The 12,369-nt window shown below is 41.7% G+C and overlaps 1 protein-coding gene across 1 annotated transcript in view; it reads right to left on the bottom strand.

The window, feature by feature from the left end:
- LOC136884016 (L-lactate dehydrogenase) overlaps window positions 1-12,369 on the bottom strand; it is a 425,048-nt gene that overhangs the window by 57,464 nt on the left and 355,215 nt on the right. Inside the window, exon 5 of the mRNA XM_067156016.2 lies at window positions 8,640-8,813. Coding sequence (XP_067012117.1) covers window positions 8,640-8,813 — 174 coding nt within the window. The remainder of the gene's footprint in view (window positions 1-8,639; window positions 8,814-12,369) is intronic.

Below are 12,369 nucleotides of genomic sequence, written 5' to 3'. Positions count from 1 at the left end.
GCTTTACATGTTCCTCCAGCATCATTTGTCTTCAAACAATAATGCTTTAATAATGACAGTACTTTATGTGAGTGAAGGATGGCTTGTCTTCCACTTCAGTGGCAACAAATGAAGCAACAGTTCGAAGAGAACGTCTTCTTCTTCTTCTTGTTCGTTTCCTTTAGATTAGTCGGCAGTACTTTTCGAGTTCAATGGTTTCTTCTTGTTGTATGTTATAAAAGTAGAATTTCGGTTCCTCCATGTCTTCTGGATGTTCTGTGGTTTCTCCGCCATTTGCAAACTTGACATTCCAAAGGGTATAAGTACCATACTTTGAAAAACAAAAATATAGATTTTGATGCCTATAGGTGGAGCCCTACGCGGATTCGGATATACGCAGATATCCGCGAAGTTAGTGTCTTGGCGGATGCAAACTGTATGACACAGGGGATAATTTTGCTGAAAATTTCTAAATAATGAAGTTTATTGATTTTCACTCAGGTATACCCTTATTTTTGCTTGTGGTTAGGCGACCCTTAACACTGATATGGGAAAATGGTGATATATAAAATCTGAACTAAGCCTAACTGGCTCCTGCCCGCAATTAATGGAAGGAAGAAACAAAGGCAAATACGTCGGTAGATCTTGCAAGAGAAAACCCCTCATAAATCTGTGACTGTAGGTGTTCTGGTGTCAGGTGTCAGGCCTTTCGTATTACGTTAACAGGTCTATCCGTTTCAATACCTTGGGTGTAATATACTGAAAACATACAACCTGTTTTCCAGTCATTCACCGGGTCAGGGATGTAAGGAATGAATGATATAGGCTATTAGTACGATGGGGTCGCCACTCCCAGAGAATGGAGAGTGTTGCTGGAATGAAAGATGACAGGGAAAACCGGAGTACCCGGAGAAAAACCTGTCCCGCCTCCGCTTTGTCCAGCACAAATCTCACATGGAGTGACCGGGATTTGAACCACGGTATCCAGCGGTGAGAGGCCAACGCGCTGCCGTCTGAGCCACGGAGGCTCCACTGTAATATACTGTAGTTAAATATTTACAATATCCGCGGATAACAATTCGCGGATGTGGATAACGATTGACAGATGCGGAGCGGATAATATTTTGTAATGACGTCTCCGAAGACCGTAAAAGTAGTTAGTGGGACGTAAAGCAAGTAACATTATTATTATTATTATTATTATTATTATTATTATTATTATTATTATTATTATTTAATATTTTGTAATAATTTACATCCCATACCCACAAGATTTAGCATCAACGCTACATTTGAGCAGTCATATGAAACTAACAAATGCATTTTTAGTCATCTCCTCTTATAATGTATGGCCTATAGGTGTTAAGTATCAAAGCACAATATTTTAGTCCAAATTTTACATTACATTATTTTTACTGTGCTACCCGCTCGACAGTTTGATTTAGACCTTGCAATGAATAGTTAGAAATTAACCAGGGGCAATACTAAATGGCCTTCGCGGTTAACATAATGATAGGAGGCACTCCTTTTGAAATGTACCTTGAAACACTTAAGATCCTATGTGGGCTTATGGCCCTAAGTCACAGAGGCTAAACTTACAAACACTCGTTATTCCCCAAGTTACAATGAAGTCCTTAAGACTTTCTTGAGGCCATGCGGTTAGAGGAGCGCGGCTATGAGCTTGCATGAGATAGAAAAGGCGTAGGAATGGGAAGGAAGCGGCCGTGGCCTCAGTAAGTACAGTCCCAGCATTTGCCTCGTGTGGAAATAGGAAACCACGGAAAACCATATTCAGGGCTGCTGACAGTGGGGCTCGAACCCACTATCTCCCGGATGGCAGCTCACAGCTGCGCGCCTCTAACCGCACGGCCTGTTCGCCCGGTTGTACAGTAGTACTAATCACAGGCAACGTGTTCCTCGCATGGGGGGAACTAAACACACGTCATGTTGACCCATGGTATGTCACACATAATGGCACCACTCATGGGCGGGTCTTTAATGTTTTGTCCGGCTCCATGGCTAAATGGTTAGCGTACTGGCCTTTGGTCACAGGGGTCCCGGGTTCGATTCCCGGCAGGGTTGGGAATTTTAACCATCATTGGTCAATTTCTCTGACACGGGGGTTGGGTGTATGTGTCGTCTTCTTCATCATTTCATCCTCATCACGGCACGCAGGGCATCAAATCGAAAGACCTGCACCTGGCGAGCCGAACATGTCCTCGGACAGTCCCGGCACTAAAAGCCATATGCTATTTCATTTAAGTAGTATTTTTGATATTTTTTATTTTGATTCAATACTACACAATAAAACATGTGCGCAACTAAGGTTTTATGCCATCAGATATTAATCGCGCTTCTAAACGCTGCTGCGCGAGTCTCCACTGTGGTGCTGAAAAATCGGTTAGCTGGATCGGATGACATTTTGTGCGTATTTCCGCTAAGCATTTCTTTTTTATATTTAAAAAAATGAAAGGAAAGAATCAGGTAATAGACAATAGGGTTTTATAAATTGCTGTTTTAAAATAATTCCTAGTTTTAGGTGGCTAAAATGGAATACACATTTTTTTCCCACAAAGCTACTATTTAGCGACACTACAGTAAGTGGGATAGACTGGTTAGCTCTGAGCCCGGCCGTCTTTGCCCCCTCATATTATTTGGTGCAACCTGAATGATACTGACGGTCAAGTGCCTCTCCGAAAGTTGTAATCTCCTTTCTTTATCGATATCCCGACGGGGAATCGAACTCACGTTTTATCGTCTCAGTTAGACAGCCCCTTCTGAGCCTTTAGGAGAATTGATATATATTTTTTTTAAAGCGGTTTCCTTCACAGTAGCACACAATCAGTGGACTCCAAGCGTTCCTTAAGCATGAAAAACTGAAAACCGGTTACTCCCTGCAATAAAATATCGATTTGATTTACACGTTCCTCTAAGAAGGCTAGATCAAATCTTTATGAGGACGATAGCTCTCTGTACCTGCTGCAACTGGGATGTTATCTGGGTAACCATATCCAGACCAGGTCCATATTCCTTTCTTCAACATTGCCGGTGTGCGAAGACATTTACACGTTCAAAGACTTTTCTTTTCATGATACCGAAAATCTATTTAATGTTAACCATTCTTCCGTAAAACCGCAGCAAGCTGTTGAGGGTGTTTACAAGGTGAGGTGAAGGTAAGATATTTTTTCATAAAAGCAGGTCTATTTCCTGTTGTGAGACCGGCTAGGTCAGACCAGACCAGCACGGGGCGGTCCGGTGTCTTGCTTGCTCGCTTTATTCACCAACCACAAAAGATATGCCGCCTGATTTGTCGTTTTCTCTCCCCCTTCACAATACGGGCTCGAGGCTGCTTTATGAATGAGAGTGAAAAGGTTTCTTAAGCAGTTATTAATAGTTGTAGGGCAGATGTGTTGAAAGGAACGGTCCATGTTTAACTCGTCCCCACTTGCCACTGTTTGTACAGGAGCAGTCGTCTCGGGTTACCTTGCACTCAACGCACATCTCCAGTTACAAACGTGTACACAAGGCAGCACGATGACTTTCAACAAAATAGACTTTATGATTGAAATGTCAGATACGAACTTTTTAAGCCTCATTATATGTTCAATACAGACAAGGGAAGAAAGTGTACATATCTCTTGGCAGTTCTTCAACGCAACATCACAGTTTGGTGACTTTTAAAAATCGATTTGTTTTGGAACACGATGCCGAGCTGAGTGGCTCAGCAGGTGATAAAGCTGTTCAAATACGGCTGGTCCCGTGATATAGTGGTAGAGTATGCCTTCTACCCTTAGCTGAGTCTTGGAATTGCTCCTTCTTACATATGCCTCACTTTCATCTATCCTATCTGACCTCCCTTGATCAACCCTTGTTCTTTTCCGACCCCGACGGTATTAGAGCATTCGAGGTCTAGGCAGTCTTTCATTTTAATGCCCTTCGTGGCCCTTGTCTTTCTTTGGCTGGTGCCTTCATTTTTCTAAGTATCGGACACGTCATAGTTTTTCCCTACGATAAGTGGTAATAGAGGATAGTTGCCTAGTTGTCCGACTCAGTGGCTGAATGGTCAGCGTTGAAGCCTTCGGTTCAGATGGTCCCAGGGTCGATTCCCGCCCGGGTCGGCGATTTTAATCGCGTCTGATTAATTCTTCTGACCCGGGGACTAGGTATTTGTGTTTGTTCCAACACTTTCTTCATAAAATTCAGACAACACACTACACTACCAACCACCACAGAAACACGCAATAGCGATTACATACCTCCATATAGGAAGGGCATCCGGCCATAAAACAGGGCTAAATCCACATGTGCGATACAGTTCGCACCCGTGATCCCACAGATGTGGGAAAAAGCGGTGGTAGAAGAAGAAGAATAAGAAGAAGAAGAGTATAGTTGCCTAGTTGTACTTCCTCTTAGTCACAACAACCACCACCATCACCTCAATCCCGGTTAGGTTTCTACTTGGATCTCAGGTTTGGTTCGAGGTTCACTCAGCTTACGTGATTACAATTGAGGAGCTATCTGGCGGTGAGATAGCGGCCCCGGTCTAGAAAGTCAAGAATAACGACCGAGAGGATGCATCGCGCCGACGACGAATCCTTTCGTAATCTACAGGTCTTTGGGCTGAGCATCAGTCGCTTGGCCAAAGGCCCGTCGGAACCGTAACGCCATGGGGTTTGATTTCTTTTTCTCTTGCTCACGTACGCTAGCGTCGAGTCCATAGATTTACTGACATGTAAAAGAACTCCCGTGGGCCAAATTTCGGCATATTTGTGTCCCTGAAAACCTCATCGGAAGCCGCTTCCTTTCCACCGTCACCATAAGACCTACCTGTAAAGCAAATTTAAAAAAAAAATACAATAACAAACGGTTGCTTGTCCGATTGCGAGGATAAGCACGCTAAACTATTGAGTTTCAAAGTGACCCTTGTCCATGTGTTAGATATTATGTTACCATACCTCATAAAAAATCAATTATTTACTTTTCTTGTTTTTTTTTTTTTTTTTTTTTTGAAAGGAGCAATGCATGTTTTACAATTGTAAGCATTTCTTTCGGAGAGAAATAACATTAAAACAGTAGAATTTCAACGAACAGGAAGTTTGTAATTGTTATGTGAACTATTGTTTTGAACTGGGTAAGTAATTGTTATGTTTTTATGTTATATACTTTAGTAATTAATTAAGTTTACTGGTTTCTGGTTTTACAATGTAAGTCATTATCGGTTGCAGACATGATGCATTCAGTGAAAATGATGTTAGGCGAGAAGGAACAGTGACAACGTGCCCTAAAGGAAAAAATAGAAAAAAAGAAAATCATTGTTGTGGAAGAAACACGTGAATAAGAAAAGCCTTTATTCCTCCAAGTGCCTCCCAAAATTACCAGATTGTCAACAAAAGGCCGAAAGGATCTCTATTACTCAAATCTCGCACTTCAAGATATTTGTAAGTTCGACAACATGTTTTGTCGCAGAAGAATGGATTATAGGTCAGCTAAAATAGATCAGGATAATGTTGAAACATACCACACTCCAATATTACAACCGTAAACGAGCCAGAGGAGAACGTAAACAAATCACCAAACCTGGTATAAGTCTGATGAAAGATCTTGATAATTCACTTCAATAATTACGAATATTGGTTGTTCTTGTCTTTAAAAGGAAATTTTAAATTCTTACAGAACCGAAGTCTCTCCCTTGTGCATTTCATACTGTTCTTTTTTTTTTTTTTTTTGCTAGGGGCTTTACGTCGCACCGACACAGATAGGTCTTATGGCGACGATGGGATAGGAAAGGCCTAGGAGTTGGTATGAAGCGGCCGTGGCCTTAATTAAGGTACAGCCCCAGCATTTGCCTGGTGTGAAAATGGGAAACCACGGAAAACCATCTTCAGGGCTGCCGATAGTGGGATTCGAACCTACAATCTCCCGGAAGCAGCATACTGTTCTAGAATGGATGTTGTCCAACATGTAATTTCGAACGGCACCTTATCCGAGTAATTTTATGAAAAATTCTTAGGTTCTCTAAGCTGTGATTCCTGCAAAAGTCGTCCATGGTTAATAGTGATATGTGCCCAAAATATTAATAGCATAAAATGAATGGTAGGTATGATAACGTTTTTAGTGTTTTCTCAAAAGTTTTAATTCTTAAACAAGAAATATTTTGGAAATGGATGCCTCAGTTAGTCGTAGAATTGAGCTCCCTCGTTGCCCCGATATGAGTGTCGGTGATTTTTGAGGGAACTCTAAAGCAGAAAGTATACAAGAACAATACACGTACTCTTGAATCTTGGAGAATGAAATCAGTCGACTGATAAGTTACGTGAAATTTCAGGGTCGGAGGTAATATGAGTGTTTAGGGAAATGTTTACACCGATGCAGTGTTTGTATGGAGAACGATGTCCATCATTTTCAACAGCCGCTTTGATGAAAAGTAAGATCTACATCAGTTTTAAACTTCAATGATTATTAACACATAACTAATAAATTAGGCCTATCGTAGTACCACTAAACTACTACTACTACTACTAAATGGTTTCATTCTTCCTCTGAAGGAGGTGGCAGGCCTCTTAGATGGTCACGCTGTCTCACAGGTCAGGAGATTTGTGGTGATAATGGTGATGTGTGGTGAAATTGAAAGGGTAGGAACTGACCCGGCATTCACTTTAGTGCAGGAGACTGGAAAACCACGGAAAGCCATTCTCAGGACAGCCGACGATGGGGACCAACCCATCTCCGGCTCCGAACGTAGAATCGTAGAGCCACGGTAGAGCCATGGCCACCACTCCTCGGCTCGGTTGGTCGGACGGAATGCACAGCTGTCGGACCACGGACTAGCCGTGGCGATTGTAGACCGATATCTATTCTGCAACAACCGACCGCCTATCGTAATGTATCTGAACGCCCGATTGCGCTGCGACATCTTACCGACGAGTCTAGCAATGAACTGCGGGTAATCTGTTCCCCTGACGTCCCCTGATAGTGTGGTAAATCGCTTCCTCTCTCTGTACTGTCGACTTTTGAATATCCAATTCCAGATGAAGACGAGGTGTGAGACAAACATGTGAAGGGTACAGACAAAATTATCATTTTATTTACCTATTATAAAATAACATGTCCTGACTGACTGACAGATTCATCATCGCCGAGTCAAAACTACTGGACATTAAGAAATGAAATTTTGGGGATACATTTATAGTTCAGTGTACGTGCTCATTAAGGGAGGATTTCTGGAAATTCCTTCGCTAAGGGGGTAAAAAAGGGAGGTGAATTTTAAAATGAGTATATCTCAAAAACTTTATTTTTTTGATTTCGGAAAATCCATTTACAGGGAGGGGTAGGGGATTAAAAAGTGAAGAAGGGGTTGAATTCATTTTATGAGGATACTTATACTGTAATAATGGGGATAATGGTCGGAGCTCGCGATACCACACCTCGTCACTTCGTCGCCACATGGAAGCGCTTCCAACTCCCAATGAAGCTCATCCCTGAAATCGCGACCCTCGTCCTCCGAAGCTCCATCAAGATCCTGAGACACCATCTCTACAGCTAATTTTAAATTTTCTTTAATTAATAGATACGTACAAATTTTTTTATATGTTTTACCTTGTTCTTAGCGGCAGCCTGTAAATATAGGAGGTATTTCCAAAATAAATGGAAATTATATTATAAAAACTGAAATTGTTACAGGCGTAAAATTTGGTATATGGAATCTCCTGTAAAACTAAAGAAATACGATTTTTCGGAAACCCACTTAGAAAGGGGGTGAAAGGTAAAAGAATGAATTTTTTTAAATTAGAATCCTTATATCTCAAAAACTGAATTTGTTACAGACATGAAAATTGGTATTGGGAATTTCCTTTAAAAATACAGAAACACGTATTTCACCATTTTCCTAAAATCCTTTGAATGGGGGTGAAAAGGAGTGAAAACTGGTAGAATTTTTTTTATGACGACACCGACACATACACCTCTAAAACCGAAGATGTTACTCTGCGGATGTTTGGTTCTTCATGGATCTCACGTTCTGAATTCATACTTAAGGGAGGCCTTACCAATGTTGTGTATGCTATAGTGCGTTTTCTATAAAGCAACACTTTAATAACCATGTGAAGATGTGGAGTGTCGATGGATCAACTAAGCGTAATTCAGTAGACCGTTTGAAACCAGCTTTCCTATTGGAAGGAAATATTAGTGTCACCATCGACCCTCAACGTACCAAACCTACAAAGGAACCGCACGGCGGCAGGACTGACCAGACCGTCATCAAATCAAGACGCACGGTTCACTTTCTGCACGTTTCCTTGTAATCCATGCGAGCGAATCCGCGGGAAACAGCCAGTATTGATATACTTCTCTTTCTGGTGGCAAGGATAGAGTGCGCGGTCAAGCAACGCAGCGAGCATGGTTAGCAGTAAGCATACGGAAAAAATGCTTAGTTTACGAGTGGACTTGATTGCTAAATCTACTGTTACTTTGTGTGCTATATTAGCCTCCAAACATTTAACAGCTCGTCATATTTTTCCTCGCATTGTTACGGGGATGGATAGGAAAATAAATGCTGCATTGTAGTACCATATCGTTTCCCTGACTTGATACGTCATGGGGATTTGGAACTAGGATACGCACCAAGCCTGGACCGAGTTTTAGATACGAAAGCTCTTACTCACCACTACTGTCCCCGTGCTCGCCAATGATCCAACCGTGGACAGAAGAAGGCGCCACTTTCAGTCGCTCCGAGATGAAGACACGGAAGCGGGAGGAATCCAAGGTAGTACCTGAACCGATGACCCTGTTGCGGGGAAGTCCACTTAATTTCCAAGCCACATACGTGAGTATGTCCACTGAAACCGAACAGGAGACAATTTGATGTAGGAACAAACCCGAACATTTTGTTCATCAAAATAGATGCATTGCCTAATCTTAAAACATAATACAAAATGTCAAATATCGAAGAGATCGTGGGCTATACAACACTACCCGGTGGTTGACTAACATTTTATGTAACCCCCCCCCCCCTCCTTTCTAGAATAGGTACAAAATATATTGTATCACCCTTAACCAACGATGAAAACGATTCCGCACCTAGAGAGCGGGGAAGGCCACCTGTTGATTTCAACATCCTTCTGGCCAGGAGTAGTAGAGGATTTAAAGAAATGATTGGCAATGGAGATGGGTGATGTGGAATCGTGGATTAGAGCAATGGTATGCGAATTGGCCTCCAGTCTAAGAGTGGTTTTCTTCTTTCTCTCTCCAAACATATAAAACACGGGTGTCAAACCTTGCCCGCCGTAAGCGCAGTGCCCGTGCTAGAAATTAGTGCACGCGGGCGCAAGTCTTTTCCCCTCAGTCGGCTTGTAGTTCCCCACGTTGCTGACTCAGGGCTGTGCACGCCTATCGGTGACAGGCTCTATTTACCTCAAATAGGATATAAAGATAATAGCGGAAAGTAGGCGTGAAAACTTGCGACAGCGACTGTGGCTCACTCTGAAGGTTCGCAGTGTAGACGTAAAACTGGGCATCAACAGCTGTGAAGTAATTCAGTGACAATAATATTTAACTGTTTAAAGAAAATATGGCTGGATTGCGCTATGTATTGTTGCAATAATTACAGAGGGTCGTGTGCGTCAAAGTCATTCTACAGTTTTACGAAAAATAAAGAAATGTAAGTACGAGTTTATATGTTTGGTTAGATTTCTGTTTACACAACTTCAGTTTATACAGAATACTTGATTTTACGGCAGTAGAAAGTGATGTACTAACTGATGTTACTGATTTTATTAGATTCAAGCAATGGGTTATTCAGAGCAGACGAGCAGACCTGGATGATATATTCAAAAGAGATGGACCAGAACATTTGAACAAAAATTATGTTGAATTCTCAGATCATTTTGTACAGAAAGACTTTAGAAACAAGAATTTATTAAGTCAGGGATAAGTATTTCGAACAAATTAGGATTTGAGATTATGAAGACTTTATATAAGATAGCTTTATTACTTTTTAATTTTTAATTGATCTTTTCAGACTCAGTTTTGTCATCTGCGAAGGAAATCAATCCCAGGTGAAGCCCAAAGAAAAAAAATAGAGAAGAGGAACTGGAGTCAGAAACGCCAGTGGTTGGTGAACGTGAAGTGGTGAATAATAACACCTTCAAAGTTAAGGAAGAGTGCACAAAGTGTTTACAAATGGCAAAAAATTCAGAGCGTTGCAAAAAAACAGTGTCCAGATATAAGATACAGAATTGTGTGTTGAAAGCTAAACTAAATAGTTTAAATCATACTAAAACGATAAGTAAAACTACAGAAAAGAATTTTGTTTGTGATTGATCAGAGCGCCACTGCATCGGCGCTGCGGCACTTTCTGGGGTTGTTTATATCGGGAGTGGTCGGGTACCTTCGCGTGCAATCGGGTGAGCGGGTGAGTGACTACAAAGCAGCATGGCTGCCGGACTGTGGTGAAATGTGCTATGCGGACAAGTTCTGTAAATATCTCAACCATCCCGTGAGCGACTGGTTAAATAAAGGTATCACGATGTGTATATAGTGTAATAAACCTAGTATATATATAATTAAATACATTTCATCTTTCTATTTGTATGAACCAGCTTGTGGTTCCTAGCAACACGTGTTCTCAGGGACCTGTCCGAATGAGGTCGGAACAAATATTTTTAGTGATTGTGAAGGTAATTTTTGTATTGATGCAGCAGGCAACTTTATAAAACTCCAGGCTAAATTTAAGGACAAAAAGGCTCAGGGGAGGAGGTACTCAGATAAAGATAAGAGTTTTGCTTTGGCCCTGCATTTCTGTTCTCCAAAATCATACAGGTTCTTGCAGACATACTTTTCTTTACATACTATTAGGCCATTGAGAAGTTAGCTACAAAATTCAGAGGTAAAGCCTGGTATGAATGGCATGGTTCTTGATTTGTTACAAAGTAAGTGTGAAAATATGAAACCCATGGTTTATGGTGTGGGTTACTGTGGTAACATCCTAGTTCGTGAGCCATGGGCAACGGCTGAGTGGCCTAGTAAATGGTCCTGAGAGTCGGAATACCAGTTGCTGTGGAAGGGGAGTGGGTATATCGGACATATTCGGAGTCATGACACTTCTTGTGCTCGGGCGGCTAGGACTATACAATCCACTGGTGGTCCCTAAAACGTTAGAGGAGAGATCCTATCTTGGAATATGTGCAAGTAGGGTAGCATCCTGCTTCTTGAATTCACAGAGCTCAAAACATTTTAAGCAAGCCTCGGACCTATGGGAGTAATGGAGTCCCACTCCCATTTGACAGGCGAGGAACTCCTTGGAAACAACTTGGCGAACGAAACGCAATTCGATGGGGAGCTATCAATATTAATGAGGCGTATGGAAGAAAGTAGAACAGGCTGAGTCAGCGAAGAGGATGCATCTGGATGTGCTAGGAGTAAATGCTATTCGGGTAAGGGGAGATATTGAGAAAGAGATAGGAGACTATACAGTGTACTTGAAGGGTATTGAAAAGGGAAGGGCAGAGTGCAGGGTTGGGCTGTTCATCAGGAATACCATTGCATGCAACACAGTTTCTGTTAAGCACGTAAATGAGCGATTGATGTGGGTAGATTTGGGAGTTGGAGGAATTAGGACGAGAACTATCTAATGTATTCACCATGTGAGGGTGCAGATGAGGATGAAGTTAACAAGTTCTATGAAGCATTGAGTGGCATCGTGGTCAGGGTCAACAGCAAGGATAGGATAGTGCTAATGGGCGATTTCAATGCGAGCGATGAAAATAGAACTGAAGGATACGAAAGAGTGATTGGTAAATATGGGGAAGATATGGAAGCTAATAGGAATGGTAAACGTTTGCTGGACTTCAGTGCTAGTATGGGTTTAGTAGTTACGAATACATTCTTCAAGCATAAGGCTATTCACAGCTACACACGGGTGACTATGGGTACCAGATCCATAATAGACTAGATTTTAACAGACTTCGAATTCAGGAAAACCTGTTAGGAACGTATGGGTTTTCCGGGGATTGTTGATGATACAGACCACTATCTGATCTCTAGTGAAGTAAGTATCTTTAGGCCTACGATAGAGAAAGTGAAATCTGTCTGCAAACGAATAAGGGTAGACATATTCCAGGCCGAGGAAATTAGAAGTACATGGATATGATTACAGTAGTGAGAAGTTTCGAACAGTGGACAGTAAGCAGGTTCAGGATATAGAAGGAGAATAGGTGGCATACAGGGATGCTGTAGTAGAAACAGCAAGGGAATGCTTAAGAACAACTGTGTGTAAAGATAGGAAAAAAATAACATCTTGGTGGAATGATGAAGTGAAAGCAGCTTGTAAACGTAAAAAGAAGGCTTATCAGAAATGGCTACGAACAAGGACCGATGCAGACAGGGAATTGTACG

Source organism: Anabrus simplex, chromosome 12, assembly GCF_040414725.1.
Source record: "Anabrus simplex isolate iqAnaSimp1 chromosome 12, ASM4041472v1, whole genome shotgun sequence".
NCBI classification, from domain to species: domain Eukaryota; kingdom Metazoa; phylum Arthropoda; class Insecta; order Orthoptera; family Tettigoniidae; genus Anabrus; species Anabrus simplex.
The sequence above is the reverse complement of the archived record's forward strand: the minus strand, read 5'-3'. Positions and strand labels throughout refer to the sequence as shown.